The sequence below is a fragment of the Mus caroli genome, chromosome 13 (genome assembly GCF_900094665.2).
Source record: "Mus caroli chromosome 13, CAROLI_EIJ_v1.1, whole genome shotgun sequence".
Taxonomy (NCBI): domain Eukaryota; kingdom Metazoa; phylum Chordata; class Mammalia; order Rodentia; family Muridae; genus Mus; species Mus caroli.
The window spans coordinates 9,649,103-9,670,320 of NC_034582.1; the positions used below are offsets into that span (position 1 = coordinate 9,649,103).

At 43.4% G+C, this 21,218-nt stretch overlaps 1 protein-coding gene and 1 pseudogene across 4 annotated transcripts in view; one reads left to right on the top strand and one right to left on the bottom strand.

Annotated features, from left to right (window-relative positions):
• Positions 1 to 13,324, bottom strand: part of Tbce (tubulin folding cofactor E) — a 38,510-nt gene extending 25,186 nt beyond the window's left edge. For 2 of the 3 annotated variants that reach the window (XR_003834624.1, XM_021179955.2), the window contains exons 1-3: positions 13,152 to 13,323; positions 2,245 to 2,375; positions 705 to 789 (exon numbers count right to left, since the gene is read on the bottom strand). Coding sequence is in view for 1 of the 3 variants with exons in the window: in XM_021179955.2 (XP_021035614.1) it covers positions 705 to 789; positions 2,245 to 2,344 (185 nt within the window). In the remaining 2 variants the exon portion in view is untranslated. Of the gene's footprint in view, positions 1 to 704; positions 790 to 2,244; positions 2,376 to 13,151 lie in introns of all 3 variants that reach the window. The other variant, XR_003834625.1, reaches the window with a different exon arrangement.
• A 1,683-nt stretch (positions 13,325 to 15,007) lies between these two features.
• On the top strand, positions 15,008 to 15,301 carry LOC110308445 (annotated as a pseudogene). Its single transcript, XR_002379560.1, has one exon. The product of XR_002379560.1 is annotated as a barrier-to-autointegration factor pseudogene (transcript).
• Positions 15,302 to 21,218: the final 5,917 nt, after the last annotated feature.

The following is a 21,218-nucleotide window of genomic DNA, read 5'->3' on the forward strand; positions in this document are numbered from 1 at the left end:
CAGAACCAAGGGCTAGCCAAGGCATGGTGGTGTATACCCATCATCTCAGAACCAAGGGCTAGCCAAGGCATGGTGGTGTATACCCACCATCCCAGAACCAAGGGCTAGCCAAGGCATGGTGGTGTATACCCACCATCCCAGAACTTGAGAAATAGAGGCAGGAGGACCTCAGTCTCAGAACCAGCCTTAGCTGTACATCAAGTTAGAGGCAAGCTTATACAATATGACTAAAACAAAAAGGGGAATAGAGTGGGAAAGGGTTCAGTGAGCAAGAGTACTGCTGTCCAAACATTAGGACTCGAGTTGGTATTCCCAGCACCATGCAAGCTACATAAACCTATCACCCCAGCACTAGGGGTATGTGGCAGAGCTAAGAGTTCCACATGTTTGCCTGCCAACCAGTGTAACCAGAACAGTAGCTCTAGGTTCAGTGAGAGACACTGTCTTAAGAGAATTCAGCAGAGAGCAAAGACAACACTCCTCTGGCCTCTCGTCAGGGGCAGGCACTTGTCCATGCCTGTAACTGCCTGCTTCTACCACCTCAGTGCAGGGATTAAAGACATGCGGCACAATGCCAGGCTGAAGGATCTTTCTAACCATTCCATATGCTACACTGACTACTCACAGTCCAACAATGCTTCCTCCTCTCCAGCCCTACTAGTCATAATTACCTAGGACCTTGTCAAGTCACAAGAAATGTTTACCTGCATTTAAAATACATAGTACCTTCGTGGCTCCCGTCATGCTTTCCTCTCTCAGGATTGTCCCACTCAACTCCTAACCAGAGTCCTAGCAAAAGAAAAAATAAGAACAAGTGACAAAAGATGACAGAGGGATGCTATATTCTCCTGGCAGCACACACATTTGTAACAGAAGCTGCAGCACACACAGGTGGAGGAGGGAATGTCTCAGCAATCTCCTGGGAACCCCAATTAAACAGTGCAATAATACAGTATGTGGGCTAAAGAGCTACCAAACCCAGAAAACATCAACAGCTAAACTAACTCCCTCTCTCTCTCTGCTGAACTGACCACTTCATAAGCTGGCTAATGTCAGATCATAACTCAAAACTGTAATCATAACTCATAACTACAATCAACACATGATTAAAATGGCAAGTTCTACCCTAAATACCTGTAACTACCATCACAACAAAAAGTCTGAGGGAGGAAAAATTGAAGATGAAATACAGGTAACTTCAGTTCAAAAAATGCAAGAGAAAAATGCCCTCAAGAAAAAGATTGTCCCAGATAGAAACCTGCAAGGAGGCAGGAGGCTCAGATCCCTGGGTAAGACTACAGCAGAATGGGCAGTAGAGCTGCCAGCCCCAGGGGCATGAAGTCCGAAAAATGAAAGCCATCCAGCAACTGATTAGGGATGAGTATGAGAATGCAGGCTCCTAAGAAGGACAGAAGTGTCTGACCGACCCCTGGAAATGCAGTTACAGACGTTTATGAGCCACTTGATGCAGATGTTAGGACTGATCTCAGGTCTCCTACATGGACAGGAAATACTCTTGACTGCGGAGCATAGCCCTTGCCTTGTGTTTTCGAGACAGGGTCTCTCAGTGGCACCCGAGGCTCAATCCCTAGGTTCTATCTACATGGAGGGAGAAACAACTTCAACAAGTATCATGGAAAGTGTACACACACACAAACACAAAAACAAAAACATTGTTGGGATTTTTGTAGGGAAAAAACTGAAACTAAATATTTGACCACTGATAAATTTTAAGTTTTAATAAAATTCTTTCAATACATAAATAGAGGAAGTCTAGTCTTTTTTCTTCATCTTCTTCTTCCTTTTTTGAGACATGGCTTTTGTAGTTCTGGCTGGCCCAGAACTCAACTCTTTTTTTATTTCATTTGTATTGGACAATGACTATAATATTCCAAGATGTGTATGCATGATGTGAAAAACTAAAATTTTGGGTGAAATTAGTCAACAAGTTCTATACATATATAATGCAATGACCCCAAATAAAACTATGTGTCTGCAAGTTGGCTGGCACAGTCCTCAAAATTGATTTTTTATTTTATATATTTCTTTATTGGAGACCGTGCTGCTCCAGCTGGTTTGGAACTTGCCATGTAGAAAAGGCTGGCTTAGAACTCAGAGATCTACCTGCCTCTGCTTTAGAGTGCTGGGACTGAAGGCATGTGTGACCACACCCAGTTCAACATTGGTATGATAAACACTACTAAGATGTTTACATAGAAGTGACTGAAGATTTCCATAGCTTACCTGCCACAGGAGGCACAGCACCACAAAAGCGCACTGTTGCATATTCTCCATTAACTTCAACTCTTCTACCAATGACATCTAATGGCAAAATGTCACTCATTATAAGATAGCAGGAATCCACAATAGGAGATCTAGGGAGGAAAAAAAGAAAAACCATTAAGAACTTAATTAGCACCCAAGATATAAGATACAATTTGNTAAACGCATGAAACTCAAGAAGAATGAAGACCAAAGTGTGGACACTGTGCACCTTCTTAGAATTGGGAACAAAACACCCAGGGAAGGAGTTGCAGAGACAAAGTTCGTAGCTGTGATGAAAGGATGGACCATTTAGAGACTGCCGTATCCAGGGATCCATCCCATAATCAGCTTCTAAACGCTGACACCATTGCATACACTAGCAAGATTTTGCTGAAAGGACCCAAATATAGCTGTCTCTTGTGAGACGATGCTGGGGCCTAGCAAACACAGGAGTGGATGTTCACAGTCAGCTATTGGATGTATCACAGGGCCCCCAATGGAGAAGCTAGAGAAAGTACCCAAGGAGCTAAAGGGATCTGCAACCCTATTGTTGGAACAACATGATGAACTAACCAGTACCCTGGAGCTCTTGTCTCTAGCTGCATATGTATCGAAAGATGGCCTAGTCGGCCATCAATGGAAAGAGAGGCCCATTGGACTTGCAAACTTTATATGCCCCAATATAGGGGAATGCCAGGGCCAAAAGAATGGGAATGGGTGGGTAGGGAAGTGGGGGGTGCTATGTGGGACTTTTGGGATAGCATTGGAAATGTAATTGAGGAAAATATGTAATAAAAATATTAAAAATCAAAAAAAAAAAGAACTTAATTAGCAAAAATTGTAGTCTAGGCTGGCCTCAAGCTCTGAAACTACATATAGCAAATTCTTCCTTCTGCTCAAGTGCTGGGATAACAGATATTAGCCACCACACCCAGCCAAAGTTTCCCATCCCAACTAGGGGCTGAAGAAAATGGCTTACTATGTAAGGTGCCTGTTACACACAAATGAAAACCTGGGTTTAGATCCCCAGAAAAAGTGAAATGTGACAGACAGTATACACCTATAATTACAGAGCTGGAAAGAGGAAACAAGAGGATTCTTGCAGCTTACTGGCTAATCAGTTTTGCCAGCTGGTGAGTTCCATGTTTAGTGATCATCCCTGTCTCAAAAAGCAAAATGGAGAGTGATAGAGTAAGACAGAGTAGACCTCTGGCCCCCGTGTGTACACACGTGAATGCATGCGCACATGCATATGCATGCATGCATGCATACACACACACACACACACACACACACACACACACACGCGCACACATACACACATACTAAAGAACAATGGACCTGGAGATCTAGCTGAGTTGGTCTGTGCTTGCCTAGCATTCACAAAGCAGAGAGGCTCATGCCTTTAATCCTAGCAGTCAGAAGCCAGCCTGAGATACCTGACCCTAGCTCAGGAAAAGAGTAACAAAAAACGAATAACTCAAAATTTGAGGTATGAAAAATATCTCTTTTTTTGCTTTTTCTTTAAGACATGTAACCCAGCCCAGGCTGGCCTCAATCTCACTATGTAGTTAAGGAATGGGTATTAAAATCCACTTAAGTGCTAGGATTACAGACACCTGCCACTATGCCCAGCTTATTCTGGAGGCAAGATCTCTCATATAAGCAAACCTCGAATGCCTGATCCTCCTGCCCCAGCTTCCAAAGTGATGGCATTACAAACGTGCCACATGCTCAGCTTGGTTATGACTTCCTTCAAACTTTAGACTTTTGGGAGTAAGCACTGAGATAGTTGGATTTCCAAATGCGTTGTTTTAGATATACCAGTAGCAATGTAAGTAATCCACAGAATGAAAGAGGGGCAGAGACCAGAATGATGAGGAGTTTGTACTGGCTAGTTTTGTGTCAACTTGACACTGCTGGAGTTATCACAGAGAAAGGAGCTTCAGTTGAGGAAATGACTCCATGAGATCCAACTGTTAAGGCATTTTCTCAATTAGTGATCAAGGGGGAAAGGCCCCTTGTGGGTGGGACCATCTCTGGGCTAGTAGTCTTGGTTCTATAAGAGAGCAGGCTGAGCAAGCCAGGGGAAGCAAGCCAGTAAGTAACATCCCTTCATGGCCTCTGCATCAGCTCCTGCTTCCTGACCTGCTTGAGTTCCTGTCCTGACTTCCTTGGTGATGAACAGCAACATAGAAGTGTAAGCTGAATAAACCCTTTCCTCCCCAACTTGCTTCTTGGTCATGATGTTTGTGCAGGAATAGAAACCCTGACTAAGACAGAGTTTTTAAGTTAAACACTAGAATCAACATTTTGGAGAATTATTAGATAAAAATGGTCAAGCAGAAAATAAGGATCCTTGTGTTAGGGACCAAAAATCCAAAACCACCCAAGCACTCACAAAAGTTCAGCAAAGCAAGATCTTTAGTTGAATTAGGCCCCAAGACCTGACCAGTCAGGGACAACAGCACAGACTTGGGAGCTGACTGCATCCTTAAAATGCTCATCTTAGTAAGAATTTAAGCAGAGGACAAAAACATATTGTACTCAGGCTGCTATGATTGATCAGGACCACAGAACAGACTCCAGAGCTGAATTGTGACTCCAACCCAGAATGTCACAGAGTTTTTAAACCCAAAATCCACAAATATCTGTGCCAAGATTACAGTAGCCTGTTCTCATCAACCAGGATTTAGGAATACGGGATTTCCTTAGGAATCTGTGTTTGGTTAGGTTATTCAACTGTGATGGGGCAACCTGCTTAGCATTAATGTCTCAACTTGCCAACCAGGACATCAGTTACCCATGTATATGTCTCTTTCTGCCAAGCAGGGTATCAGTTACCCAGGGAGGTCTTGGGAACTTAAATTTTATTTGACCCCTATCCAAAATGGAAGTTTTATTCAACATGGCCTCAGTTTGGTTCCTTCTTCAACCTGATGGGTTTGCTGGGTTTTGCCTTGGGTAGATCAGGGGTACTCTAGGGGGCTGGTGAGATGGCTCAGTGGGTAAGAGCACCCGACTGCTCTTCCAAAGGTCCAGAGTTCAAATCCCAGCAACCACATGGTGGCTAACAACCATCCGTAACGAGATCTGGCGCCCTCTTCTGGAGTGTCTGAAGACAGCTACAGTGTACTTACATATAATAAATAAATAAATCAGGGGTACTCTAAAGCACTGCAACATCTAAGATAAGAAACCTTATGCTACAATGGAATTTTCAGCAATAAAAAGCAAAAGAAATCATCACAGAGCCCAACCCACGGGGGAAGTAAGAGCAGTTTAGATAATTTGGGGAGACTGAACAGCTAGTAGGAACCAGCCTGGGCTATTTATGTGTTAGGAAACAGATATATACACTGGCCAAGGCAGAGTCCTGCTCGTAAGAAGATTGTGCTGTGAAGCACAGTTCTAGTCCCTGAGTAAGACGCCAGTAGAACTCCATTCCTAGAATTCCACAAATGGGAGAGCAAGGAGTTCTCCTGCCAGAAACCCACAGCTTCTTGTTTGGGATTGCTTCTAGTCTGGGATTGCTGACCAAAGGGAATATGCATTTAATTTTTTGATAGCTAATATCAAATGCACTTTTATAATGGTTGTTCCAATGTATAGTCCTATCAGGAGAATATGGGATATGAACCCTTGTATCCTAACAACTTTGCCTACAAAGAACATCCACAAAGTTTTACCAGTGTATGCATTTTGTTTGTTTTGTTGTTTATGGTGGAGATCAAATCCAAGACCTGAGGCATCCTAGGCAAGTGCTCTAGTCCTGAGAGATCTGTAAACCGTGTATTTTATCCAGTGTTAACGGAAGATGAGCATCTGATCAGGTTCCCTTTCTCTGAACTACCTACCACTTACATATCTTGCTCATTTTTCCTTTTGTTTTAGCAGGTTTCTTTGGTTTTGTTGTTGTTGTTGAGTGAGTGAGTGTGTTTTGCATGTGTGTGTGCATGACATACATATTCTATTATAAAGTATAAGTTGACTTCAGCAAATTTCAAAGAAAAACACCAGAAAACAGTTCTAACTAATATTTATTGTTAAGACAGTCACAACTCACTCTCTCTCTCTCTCTCTCTCTCTATATATATATATATATATATATATATATATATATATGTATGTATTAAAAAAAAACCAAACTAAGTGCTGAGATGATCCAAGAAGCTTGCTGGAAATCAGCAACTTAAAAGATTATAAGAAATATTGTTCACAGGATAAAAATTGTAAATAGATTTGAATAAAGAATATACAGTAAGTTATAAGTTAATCGTTATAAGAAAAATAAAATAATGTATCTTTTAAACAAGTGGCTGGAGAAAAGTAAAAAGAGAAAATGAATTAAAAAGAAAAAAATCCAACCCCTGCAAAGGGCAAGTACTAAATGCTTGGCTGAAGAGATAACTGAATAGACAAAAGTACTTGCCATGCAAGCTTATACACAGGATTTTGGATTCCCAGACCCCATCTAAGTGCTGGGTTTGTGTGGCAGCCACTCATAATCCCAGTATTTTGGGAAGCAGAGAACAGCTCCTCTTTAACAAGCCAGCCAGCTGCATTAACAGGAATCTGTGAGTTCCAGGTTCTGCAAGAAATACTGTACTGCCAGGCGTGGTGGCGCACGCCTTTAATCCCAGCACTTGGGAGGCAGAGGCAGGTGGATTTCTGAGTTCGAGGCCAGCCTGGTCTACAAAGTGAATTCCAGGACAGTCAAGGCTATACAGAGAAACCCTGTCTTGAAAAACCAAAAAAAGAAAAAAAGAAATACTGTACTGCCTCAAAAAATAAAATATAAGAGATCAAGGAACATACCCAACATCAACTTCATGCCTCCACATGCATACATGTGCACATGCATCTATCTGCACCACAAATATGCCCTAACCTGTATGTACAAGCATGCAAATACTCACACAAATAAAATACAACATATTAGATAGACGTTGTAGGTCACTGGCAGACACTGTAAACATGTATATTATGGTAGAAAAACCTAAATACCTTCAATCCACAATTACAACTTTCTACTAAAAGCCAGACACTTTTCTAGGTATTAAGGGCAAAGCAGAAAAATATCTGCCTTCTGGAAGCATCTATCTATCCTTTTGGTGAGAAACACAATATACCAGATAACTGGGTATATCACATGATACAAAGAAAGGGATAAACAACAGGACAAGAAGAACAGTGGCTCTGTTAAAGATGGAAGAAAGATGGCCAAGAAAGATATTATCCCAAAACGCAGGGGGAGAGGTAAGACACTGAACCATGACCATACAGAAGACCATTCAGGCAAAGAAACGGAAAATCTTACTATCTTAGAAGTTACAGATAATGGAGCAATTAAAAAGTCAGCAATCAGCCAAACAGTGGTGGAAAACAAACAGTGGTGGAACACGCCTTTAATCCCAGCACTTGGGAGGCAGAGGCAGAGGCAGGTGGATTTCTGAGTTTGAGGCCAGCCTGGTGGTCTATAGAGTGAGTTCCAGGACAGTCAGGCCTACACAGAGAAACCTGTCTCATTCAAACATACATACATATATATATATATGTCAGCAATCGGCAGATCAAGGATGATGCAGGGCCAGGTCAGTCAGGACTCTGGGGGCCACGTTAAAGACTTGTCTGCAGAGTGAAACCGCAAAGGAATGAGATTATCTTTCTTAAAACGATTCCTGTCGATTCTGTGATGCTAACTGACGAGAAGAAACTGTGACTGGTAGTTAGGAACAGAAATCTTATGAGAGACACTGCCATTTTTTAAAACAGGTGAGTGCTGTTAATAAATGGCTTGATGATTTGGACATATTTTGACTGTCGGAGAATCAGCTGGTATGAATACACAAAAATGCTGAGTCATAATGACTCTGAAGGTTTGGGCTGAACAAGTGTCTCAGTAGACAATTGAGATAAATACAATAGGCCAGTAAGTCACACGGCAAAGTCCTGCCAGACCCACAGGCCTACAATTGCAGCTATTCTGGGGCTGAGGTAGGAAAATCAAATATTAAAGATCAGCACAGACAAGACCCTACTATGGCTGGGGGTAGAGTTTAGTGGTAGAGCAGTAACCTAGTATAAGGGAGGCCCCAGGACAAAAAAAAAAAAGAAGAGAAAAAAGAAAAAGAAGAGGAGGAAGAAAGGAGAAAACTACTAATTCTCTTTAGGGAGTAATAGGAAGTGTACTAGCTCCACATCAAGTTGCTTTCTGTGGTCTCCTTTAACAAAAGCAAGTCAAAAGCCATTCTGGGGAGACTGATGACACTGGGAACCAAAGGTGGAGTAGGTATTGCCTTCAATATTAAAGAAGCCAACTTCTAGCGAATCTGATTCTTTTACACTGTGACCCAATTATGAACAAAGAAAAAGTTCCCTTCATGGAACAACACAGAACACCACATTCCTTCTCAATGATGCACTGAAAATGAATCTGATTTACAAATGAGGTGGATGAGGGTAGGGATACCAATTCAGGAACCCTGCAGCAGGTAATAAACAAGGAGGAAATGGTCTGGCATGACTGACTCCAGTGGTCTCAAGGCCACTGTGGAAGAACTTTCTCCAAATCAGGGCAGATTTGGATCAGTAACTTAAACCTCTGAATATTTTTACAGACCCTAATAAAAACTATGATTTATAAAATTGTCTGCATTGGGGTGTGGTGGCCCATATCTTTAAGCCCAGAACTCTAGAGGCAGAGAGGGGAAGTTCTCTGTGAGTTTCAAACCAACTTGGTTTACACATTAAGCTTCCTAACAGCCAGGACTACATAAAGACATCTCTTAAACCAAACCAACAAAAGTTCCAGGTAGTGTTTACAACATCACCCATAACATGACCACATAGAAAAATTAAAACTAGGGCTGGAGGGATGGCTCAGTGGTTAAGGCAACTAGCTGCTCCTCCAGCGAACCCAGGTTCAAAACCCTGCATTCACATGGCAGCCCACGACTATCTGTAACTCCAGTCTCAGGAGAGCCAATGCCCTGTTCTGGCCTCCTGGTGCACTGCATACATGTGGTGCACAGACATACCTTATATATAAAATACCCATACAGATAAAATAAAAAGTAATCTTAAAAAAGAAAATTTAAAAGTAATGACATAAAAAGATAGTAGAAAACATCAATGGGTAGTGGACCTGGGTAACTTTCACACCAGACAAGAGAGCAGTCTTCTCATTAGCATTTATAGACCCTGTTGTCTCAATAAGCCTGTTTCTTTGGGGATGACTAAATCACACCCTGATTTTGGATTCAACTACAGCTCATAGACCAATCCCCAAATGGTAGTAAACTCTTTGTAAAAAAATGTTATTCTGGCCAAGCAATGGTGGCGCAGGCCTTTAATCCCAGCACTTAGAGGCAGAAGCAGGCAGATTTTTTAGTTCAAGGCCAGCCTGGTCTACAGAGTGATTTCCAGGACAGGCAGGGATACACAGAGAAACCTTGTCTGGAAAAAAACCGAAAACCTAAAAACAAAAAAGCAAAAAACAAAAAACCCGTTATTCTGAAGGCGTGGTGAATCACAAATGTAGTCTCAGCACTCTGAGGCTGGAGGATTGCCACGGGTTCAAGGTCATCCTGGGCTAAATGTGAGTTCTGCGTCTGACAGTGAATCCTTGTTTTAAAAATTAGTAAATTTGTTGATTGCCAGACTTGCTGGCTAGTGCACTGGGAGGCTAAAGCAAAGCAAAAGTGCTGATGATAGTTTGAGGCCAGCCTCAGATATTTCCTAAACTGCCTTGGATTACAGAATGAGACCCTCTCTCAAAAAGAAAAAGAAAAGATTTCTGGAATCCTGCCTGGAGAGAGCTGGTCTCCAGGAGTGCTGCTACTCCTTCGTTCACAGGTGAGGCCAACACTTTTGCTGCAATAACTGGCAAAAGAGGGAACCGCCAGGAGATCACAGAGCTCAGGAACCACAGAACAGGATCCTTCCAGTCTCCATCTGCACATGGAAGTTAACCCTGTGGCACAGCTCTCCAGGACCAAATACCTAAACATAATATAAGCAATATACAGCAAACCAGTAGCCAGCATCAAACTAAATGGAGAGAAACTTGAAGCAATCCCACTAAAACCAGGGACTAGACAAGGCTGCCCACTCTCTCCCTACCTACTCAATATAGTATTCAAAGTCCTAGCCAGAGCAATTAATCCACAAAAGGAGGTCAAAGGGATACAAATTGGAAAGGAAGAAGTCAAAATATCACTACTTGCAGATAATATGAGAGTATATATAAGTGACCCCAAAAATTCCACCAGAGAACTCCTAAACTTCCTCTACTCAAAGGATAAACAGGATGAGTAAAAAATAGGGAAACAACACCCTTCACAATAGTCACAAATACTATAAAATACCTTGGTGTGACGCTAACCAAACAAGTGAAAGGTCTGTATGATTGAAGAAGATCTCAGAAGATGGAGAGATCTCCCATGTGCCTGGATTGGCAGGATTGATACAGTCAAAATGGCCATCTTGCAGAAAACAATCTATAGATTCAATGCAATCCCCGTCAAAATTCCAAATCAATTCTTCATAGAGTTAGAAAGAACAATTTGCAAATTCATTTGGAATGACCAAAACTCCAGGATATTGAAATAACAATAAAAGAACTTTTGGGGGAATCACCATCCGTGACCTCAAGCTGTACTACAGAGCAATAATGATAAAAAGTGCATAGTATTGGTACTGAGACAGGCAGGAAGATCAAAGGAATAGAATTGAAGACCCAGAAATGAACCCACACACCTATGGTCACTTGATCTTTGACAAAGGAGCTAAAACCATCCAGTGGAAAGAAGACAGCATTTTCAACAAATGGTGCTGGCTCAACTGGCGGTCAGCATGTAGAAGAATGCAAATTGATCCAGTCTTATCTCCTTGTACAAAGCTCAAGTCTAAGTGGATCAAGGAACTCCACATAAAACCAGATACACTGAATCTAATAGAAGAGAAAGTGGGAAAGAGCCTCAAACACATGGGCACAGGGGAAATTTTCCTGAACAGAACACCAATGACTCAAGCTCTAAGATCAACAATCAACAAAAGTGACCTCATAAAACCGAAAAGCTTCTGAAAGCAAAGGACATTGCCTGCCGTCAGGACACAATGGCAACCTACGTATCAGCAAAAGATCTTTACCAATCCTACATCTGATAGAAGGCTAATATCCAATATATACAAGGAACTCAAGAAGTTAGACTCCAGAGAACCAAGTAACCCTATTAGAAATGGGGTACAGAGCTAAAGAAAGAATTCTCAACTGAGGAATCTTGAATGCCCAGGAAGCACCTAAAGAAATGTTCAGCATCCTTAGTCATAGGGAAATCAAATCAAATGACCCTGAGATTTCACCTCACACCAGTCAGAATGGCTAAGATCAAAAACTCAGGTGACAGCAGATGCTCGAGAGGATGTGGAGAAAGAGGAACACACTTTTTCATTGTTTGTGAGACTGCAAGCTGGTACAACCACTCTGGAAATCAGTCTGGAGGTTCCTCAGAAAATTGGACATAGTTATCGGAGGACCCAGTTATAACACTACTGGGCATATACACAAAAGATGCTCCAACATATAACAAGGACACATGCTCCACTATGTTCATAGCAGCCTTATTTATAATAGCCAGAAGCTGGAAAGAACCCAGATGTCCTTCAACAGAGAAATTGATACAGAAAATGAGGTACATTTACACAATGGGGTACTACTCAGCTATTAAAACAATGACTTCATGAAATTCTTAGGCAAGTGAATGAACTAGAAAATATCCTGAGTGAGTTAAGTCAGTCACAAAAGAACACACATGATATGCACTCACTGATAAGTGGATATTAGCCCAAAAGCTTGGAATACCCAAGATACAATTCACAGACCAAATGAAGCTCAAGAAGAAAAAAGACAAAAGTGTGCATGTTTCATTCTTTCATAGAAGGGGGAACATAATACTCAAGGGAGGAAATTCAGAGACAAAGTGTGGAGCAGATACTGAAGGAAAGGCCATCCAGAGACTGTCCAGCTTGGAATCCATCCCATATACAGACACCAAATCCAGACACTAAGATGGATGGCAAGAAATGTGCTGACTGTAGCCTGATATAGCTGTTTCTAGAGAGGCTCTTCCAGAGCCTAACAAATACAGAGGCCGATGCTAGCAGCCAACCATTGAAATGAGCACAAGGTCCCTAACGGAGGAGTTAGAGAAAAAAAAAAATTGAAGCTGCTGAAGTGGTTTGCAACCCACAGGAAGAACAATATCAACCAACCAGACCCTACAGAGCTCCCAGGAACTAAACCACCAACCAAAGAGTACACATGAAGGGACTCATGGTCCCAGCCCCATATGTAGCAAAGGATGGCCTTGTTGAATGAACATCAATGGGAGGTGAGGTCCTTGGCCCTGTGAAGGCTCGATGCCCCAGTGTAGAGGACTGCCAGGGTGGCGAGGTGGGAGTGGATGGGTGGGTGGGGAGCACCCTCAAAGAAGTAGGGGAAGGAAGGGTGAAATAGAGGGATTCCGGAGGGGAAACCGGGAAAGGGGCTAACATTTGAAACGTAAATAAAATATCCCCTCAAAAAAGGAAAAAAAAAAGTCTGAATACTCCTCTCTGCCCTCCCACCACCCTCCACGACCGCTGTCCACCAGAAACGTCAAAAGGAAGAGATGGCAGCATCACTTGAGACCCACGCCCAGATGTTAACAGGGGAGGGGTGGGATCCAGAAGGCTCTTGGCGCAGGCGCACTAGCCTTCCGCCGGGCCAGCCCACAATGGGGCCCAGCCGACCGGAGAAGTCTCGGAGCAGAAAGCACACACTCAGACAACCCAGCCCCACTGGGCAGCTCGCCACCTCAGCTCCACGACCTTACGAAGCTCACCTTCCCTCTGCCGGTCTGTCAGCACCCAGAGGCCCTCACGCACTCAGCGACGAAGCTTTCGGCTCTAGGCGGAAGTATCTGGAGACCGGAAGTCCCACCTCCGCAGAGGAAGTGATGAAAACCAGTTTAGCCCTTCCAAACGCGAACTCTATTGTCGCGAAGTGCTGGTAAGGTAGACACCGGAACTGCAACCCCGAAGGACTGTGGGAGCAGCCGATTTTGCGTACTGTAGTTGATTCAAGACGCGAACTAAAAGTTCATAGCTGGACGTGATGGCTCATGGCAATTACAATCAGCACTGGGAAGGTTGAGGGAAGAGAGATCGGATGGGAGGAGCGGAGGGGGGTTCATATCTAAAAAACAAAAATGTTTCATGCTTATGGGTACTAAATCACCATAGGGAGTTCATAGTAACATAGAAAGGTGTAGTGTTGATCCCCCCAGAACTGGAAAGAAGAAGTTAACCAGCTAAGGCATGGGGGAGAACAAGAGTAAACGCAATGTTTTAAGTAAGTCACCACTGTAAACAAGAAGTTCATATGAATCGGGATTTTTTTTGGTGGTGTTTTGGTTTAGTTTTAGATGTTAAAAAGCCAGTAACTATTTCATTGAAAACAAATTTAAGATGCTATGTATATAAGCATATCGCAGTGTGACCTCTCATATTTGCTATACCTGAAGCAGGGCAGAAACTTACTTGGAAGAGCTCCGGCTTTGCTGGACCCAAGTCAGTTTGACCAGACATCACCACGAAAACAGTAATAAAAGAGTGCTGTAATTCAACCCAAGAGGAACTGCACAACTCTGCTGGGAGACATAATTAATGATAAATCTGTTTTATTGCTCAGCAGTGAACGAGAACCCTATAGTGAATCTGCTGTCAGTGGTTAATGAAAGATAAAATAAGCTGCCAGAACCTTTCCTGTTTGAAACCCTCTCAGTAGTCATAGAACATCTCACTCTTGCCTGGAGGGGCTAAGCTACTATTGTCATTTGGCAAGTCTCCAATAGAAATACAGAACTTCCGATGGGGGCTTTTTCAAGGACAACGGTTCATGAAGGTGGTGCTGATTGTTTTGAGACAGTCTCGCGTATCCTAGGCTGTCCTCAAAACTTGCCAAAGTCAAGCTGGGCCTGGTGTCACCCGCCTTTAATCCCAGCACTCGGGAGGCAGAGGCAGTTGGATTTCTGTCATCTTACTACCAAAGTCAAGATTGGTCTTAATTCCTTAATATCCTGCCTCCATCTACCAAGTGCTAAAATCACAGGCTTGGATCACCATGCCCAATATCTCCACATTTATTGTAACTTCATGCTTTTTAAGGAATTGTTGATACAAAACACATGCTAGAAAAGAGATAGGCTATTCTGAACCAAATTTAAGTGATCTTGGCCCAGAAACGTTTACTGAGTTTACCCTGAATGACTTACTGTAGAAGAGATCATTTGAAATTTTATACTTTTACACAAGAACACGTTCCTCTATACCTCCTAAGTTCTTCCTACCTTCTGCCTCCCGTGATTATTTTGTTCCCCCTTCTAAGTAGGACTGAAGCATCCTTACTTTAGCCTTCCTTCTTCTCGAGCTTCATATAGTCTGTGAGGAGGAATATTGCTAGCTTTGCATGTGTGAGTCTTTAGGTTTTATCCTTAGAACTGTCAAAAATGATGATGGTGGTGATGATGATGAAGAGGAGGAGGAAGAGGAAAGATACCTACTATTGACCCTTGGCATGACAGGCACATACATGCATACTCACATACAAATGTACCCATACAAATAAGTACACAGAAGAACATTCTAGTGGCTTGAGGTATGGGCAGGTGCAAGGGGCTATTGCCAGAGCCAGAGTTGCTGGTTAAGCCTGATCAAGATGACACCCTCCCAAAACCACCGAGACTTCGTGGCAGAGTCCATGGGAGAAAAGCCAGTGGGGAGCCTGGCCGGGATTGGTAAAGTCCTGGGCAGGAAGCTGGAGGAAAGGGGCTTTAACAAGGCTTATGTGGTCCTTGGTCAGTTTCTGGTGCTAAAGAATGATGAAGACCTCTTTAGAGAATGGCTGAAAGACACATGTGGTGCCAGTGCCAAGCAGTTCCGGGACTGCTTTGGGTGCCTTCGAGAATGGTGTGATGCCTTCTTCTTCTTCTTCTTTTTTTTTTTTCCGAGTCAGGGTTTCTCTGTGTAGCCCTGGCTGTCCTGGAACTCACTTTGTAGACTAGGCTGGCCTCGAACTCATAAATCTGCCTGCCTCTGCCTCCCAAGTGCTGGGATTAAAGGCGTGCGCCACCACCGCCTGGCAGTGATGCCTTCTTATAATGTCCTCTGGGAACCTCTCAGACCCCGGCCCCAGCATAGAGTCTCTAGAGTCTGCAGCAGGGCAGGGCTCTTCCCTGTCCTCCATGAAGAAAAAGATGGCTGTTGCCACCTTGACCTCCTATGTTCTCCAGGGTCTTTGAGGAGTTCTCTCCCCTCAGCATTTCAACCTTTCTGGAATCCTTGCCCTTGCATGCCTTTCCCTTCCACCTCTCCCTGCAGTTCTGTAGCAACAGTTACCAGCCTTCCTGAATGGATTCCTGGCCCCTTCTCCCTCACTATCTGTTGGATGCCCTTTGGCTCCTTTCCTTTTTTTTTTTTTTTTTGTGGCAAAAACAGTCACTGTCCTTATAAAATATTTTTAAATTAATAAAATCAGTGGCCTTCAAAAAAAAAAAACCAAACAAATAGGTACACACACACACAAATAAAGAGGGCTGGGTATGCAATTGGCAGAATGCTTAACACACACAAAATTGTGGGTTAGACCTCAGCACTATATAAAACAGGCGTGGTCCTGTACACCTGCAATCCTCTGACTCAGGAGCTAGAAGCAGGAACATCATTTCAAGGTCAAGGTATAAGCCCCTCAAGGCTGGAGCAGCCAGGGCATACCCTACAGAAAAAGAAAAGCCCAAGATCAGGCCATAAAAATCCCACAAATTCCAGGCCACCCTGGAAAACACTATCACCATTCCCCCAAATAAAACTATATATAAAACCTGCCTTCTGTTCAGTTCTTCACTTCTCTCTTGAGCAGAGTCAGCCACCTTCTTGTGTTTTCCCCAATAAGTCTCTGTGTGAGGTTTGTTGTGCATTGTGATTTTATGGTACTCCATGGTTCTTGACCACCAGGATACCTTTCCTCTCAGAGCTGTACCAGCTGCCATATTCAGAAAGACTCCCCTGGTGCCTGTGTTCCTCTTTGGGGGTCTAAGTTTCACTGGGATCTTGTTTTTTTTTTTTTTTTTTTTTTTTTTTGTTTTTCGAGACAGGGTTTCTCTGTATAGCCCTGGCTGTCCTGGAACTCACTTTGTAGACCAGGCTGGCCTCGAACTCAGAAATCCGCCTGCCTCTGCCTCCCGAGTGCTGGGATTAAAGGCATGCGCCACCATGCCCGGCTGGGGTCTTGTTTTTTGTTTGTTTGTTTGTTTTTGTTTTTCGAGACAGGGTTTCTCTGTATAGCCCTGACTGTCTTGGAACTCACTTTGTAGATCAGGCTGGCCCCGAATTCAGAAATCTGCCTGCCTCTGCCTCTCCAGTGCTGGGATTAAAGGCGTGCGCTGACCCGTTTCACTGGGATCTTATCCCTCATCTCCAGTCACCTGTAACAAACTCACCTTCTAGATCACTGATTGCTTGACACCCCACTCACCAGTGACAACTGGGTAAGTTCCCCCTTTGGTTAGTTTAAACACTTGCCTGAGTGAGAAGAACTGACTATTGGGTGTCTGGCAACCCTCTGGTACTCTTGGAGGCAGAGGTACCCTAGCTATGATCTTGAGGTCTGCAGCAGGCCCTCTTTACCTGACCCTGGCACTCCCCTACCCCCAATTGGAGCTGCAATCCTGCAGTTTACTTAGGCACAACCCGGCTATTGGGTTCCTTCCTGCCCTTTTCTCCTGCCTCCCCCTTGGTTCTGCCCATAACCCCACAGTTCTAGGCTCTTGTTGCTTTTGTGGCTCCATTCCTCAACCCCTCCCTGTGTAAGAGAAACCTATCCAAGAGCTTGGTTTTTGTTCTTACCTTCTGGCCTCCAGCAACCCCCTGTACCAGGTGCAAAGCTAAGTTGCTGACTCTTGAGTGTGGTGACTACACACTGAACTGCTTGTCTTCCTCCAGTACTCCAAGTCCTGGGAACACAGGCAACTATAGGAAGCAGTGACATTTCCCCTTCCCCGCTCTCAATGGAGATGGTGTTTTCCAAACCCACTTAGTCCCCTTTGGGATGCCTCATAGATAACCTTCAGCCTCTCCACCTGGCACCTGACCTGTAAGGCCCCAAATTTATTCACTTTTGCAATAAATTTTGGCCTCAATATTCTTTAGGTAAGAGGCAAATTTTCATTAGGTAAATGATTGCCTAGTGGTACCCTAGATCCCGATATTATGTGGGACCTTTACAAATATTGCAAACAATTGAGGGAAATGGAAAGAGACTCCCTTTTCCCTACCTTCAAGCTTTCCCTTTTCTCTGTTCCAAGTCTTGTTTGTTTTTCCCACTCCCAGCTCCCTAATCCCCACACTATAAAAGTATCCTGTCTTTTAAGTTACTGTTGATTGATCTGTAAGTTTGTTGCAAAGTGCTAGCCTGGAGTCAAACCTAGTAAGAAGAAGAAAGTAAAAGGATAGGCCAAGGATAGGCCAGCTGCAGCATGCACATACCCCCCACCCTGTATACACACACACACACACACACACACACACACACACACACACCCCTGAACACTCCCTGCTGGATGGTGCAGCTCTTTTCTGCAGAGTCCTATGTCTAAAGCCAGTGCTCACAAATTTCCTATTTCTAAACCATTTTTGCTCTCAGCTTCCTGGATTCAGATTTAGGTGTCTTAGGTATAAATGGCATAAGATTGCTGTTTTTTGCTGTTTCACTTCAGTTGAAAGCTGGCTCTGAAGTTGGGATGTGGCTTCCCTCCTCTAGACTCAAGCAAACTTGTTTATAGGTTTCCTCCAAAAATCTGTCCCATATCAGGATACTTTGTAATATCCTTAGCTTTAGAGTTTGTCCTAAAAGTTGTTACACCTGATTGTGTGACAGAGAAAGGAGAACAAAACAAAATAGACTATTTCCAATGGGGACTATTGTTACTCACCTCATTAACTTCTCATTAGTTGTTGGTTTAACTCTAAAACGTTTGCTAAGGTTATCTTATCTCAAGATTAATAAGATTACTGTGTAAACTTTCTGCATTTTATGATTTATATGCATATTGAATATGATTACAAATCTGTAACAAAAACTAAAACTTGTAACACCAATGCTGATAGTTAAAAAAAAATCCACACTTAGGTAATCTTAAAGGAAACGTGTAGCTTGCTGCCATCTTATCTCATTTCCCCTTATGGTGATGGAGGCAGCCTTGTGGCTGACAGCTCTTCTTGCTAGGGTTGGAAAGAATGGATTTTGCCACATGATTTCACTCCCATCTTGATTAAAAGCAAGCACATGGCATAAGCCAACCAAAGAAGAAAAGACTCATCTCAGTTATGAAATCCAACCGAAATGGTGCCTCCACTATTTTTTCTTTTTTCCTTTTTTCTTTTTTTAAAAAAAAAATATATTGGAGGCCAACATTTTTTAAATAAAGATTTATTTATTATTATTTTTTATATGAGTACACTGTCACTGTCTTCAGAAGAGGGCATCAGATCCCATTAACAGATGGTTGTGAGCCACCATGTGGTTGCTGGGAATTGAACTCAGGACCTCTGGAAGAGCAGTGAGTGCTCTTAACCATCTCTCCAGCCCCCACTATTTTCTATCATGCTAACAAGTCTCCCCTTTATTGGCTTCGCCCACTCTCTTCATCCCCTCTCTCTCCAGCCTCCTCAGATGCCCTTTTTCCCTCCTCAGCAATAGGTGACACAAATCAACCATCTCAGGCTCCCACTTTCAGCCCATTGGTGGCCCTTAGTCTTCCAGCTGCTAGTTCCCCTTTTCATTAAGTGAACTCTCAAATAGAAAAGAGACTGGAGTGCTATCCTGCTAATTCTTCCACCTTATTAAAGAATTCCAGTATATTACCCAATCTTATAAACTTCCCTTCCATGATGTTTATATGATTCTCACTAACAATCTTCACCTTGAGGAGCTCAGGTATATCTAGGACCAGGCTAGAGAACATGAAGACAAAGTTCCTGTGATAACCTGACCACGTTTTGGGGAGAACTGTGGAAGGACTTTGGAACTTTGAGCTAGAAGAGCCATTGAGATGTAAGAGTTCTGTGGGATGTTGTGTAGGAGCTTGGAAGATAATGTTGAGCACAGTGCAGAAGACGGAGGCCTGGCTTGTGAGATTTCAGAGGGAAGATTAAAGCCTCTCTTCAGGGCCTTTGCTGTTTTGACTGTGAAGGTTCCGTCCTTTTGGTGAGCTGGGGCTGAAGCATCAGCTGTGATTAACAAGATACCAGAACTACTAAATGGAAAACTCTGCATTATCAGGACTATTGATGCTGGTTAGCTGGAGCTAAGAAATTAGCGGTGATTAAGAAGAGACCAGCATCACTGAGGTGACATCTTCTGGGAAGTGTTTTCTGAGCGCACAAAGAGGCTGTGTTCCAGAGATACCCAAGGTTGTACCTCGTGCTGCAGCGGGACTTGGTTTAAGTGTCACCCAGGTAGTTCTGGTTTTAAAGGCATGAAAGTGTCATGAAGAGCAGCTGAGGCTTGGCACTGTGAGAGGCTATGCAAGGCCATTGGTGAAGGTGTAGCCACAGTTGCAATCGATGGCCCAGGACTGAAGGGGTCATGCAAAGGAGTTGAGGATTGGCACCATGAAGAGAGCCTATGAGAGGCTGTTGGTGAAGCCTAGTTACAGTGGAATCAACAGTGTTTTGGAGATACCAGTACCATGAGATGACCACCAAGAACAGCAGCAGCAGTGGAGTACAGGCATCTGGAGCCTAGAAGACAAGATGTGTGCTACAAAGGACAGGGCTGGAGAAGTGACCCAAGCCTCAGAGGAGCCCAGAAGATTGTGAGTTGGATCCCAGACATTGGACAGTTGGAGTTTAATTTTTGCTTTTGATTGTGAATGTGTCCTGATATTTTTCCCTCTCTTTTTTTTTTTTTAAAGATTTATTTATTGATTATATGTAAGTACACTGTAGCTGTCTTCAGACACACCAGAAGAGGGAGTCAGATCTTGTTACGGATGGTTGTAGGCCACCACGTGTTTGCTGGGATTTGAACTCCGGACCTTCGGAAGAGCAGTTGGGTGCTCTTACCCACTGAGCCATCTCACCAGCCCCATTTTTCCCTCTTGAAGAGTGGAGCCCACAGTTAAGAGACTTTGAATTTTAAGAGATATTGGATATTTTTAAGGGATTGAATTTTGAATATGTAAAGACTGGGACATTTAAAGTTATTTACATCTTGGGATGAATAAGAATGTAAGGGCTGAGGTTTAATAGTGATGTGTTTGTGTGTCAACTTGACACAGCTGGAATTATCACAGAGACAGGAGCTTCCATTGGGAAAATGCCTCTATGAGATCCAGCTGTGGGGCATTTTCTCAATTAGCGATCAAGTGGGGAGAGTCCATTGTGGGTGGGACCATCTCTGGGTTGGTAGTCTTGGGATCTATAAGAAAGCAAGCTGAGCAAGCTAGGGGATGCAAGCCAAGAAAGATCCCTCCACGGCCTCTGCATCCTCTCCATGCCCTCCTGCTTCCTGACCTGTTTGAGTTCCAGTCCTGACTTCCTGGAGTGATGAACAGCAGTTTGGAGGTGTAAGCTGAATAAACCCCTTCCTCCCCAGCTTATCTTGTGGTTATGCTGTTTGTGGAGGAGGAGAAATCCTAAGACACTGGTGGACTAGCTAGAACTTTGGTGACTGTAGAAAAGATTTGGTGACTATAGAAAAGATGACTGTAAGTTGGGCATGGTGGCGCAAGCCTTTAATCCCAGCACTCGGGAGGCAGAGGCAGGCAGATTTCTGAGATCGAGGCCAGCCTGGTCTACAAAGTGAGTTCCAGGACAGCCAGGGCTACACGAGAAACCCTGTCTCGAAAAAA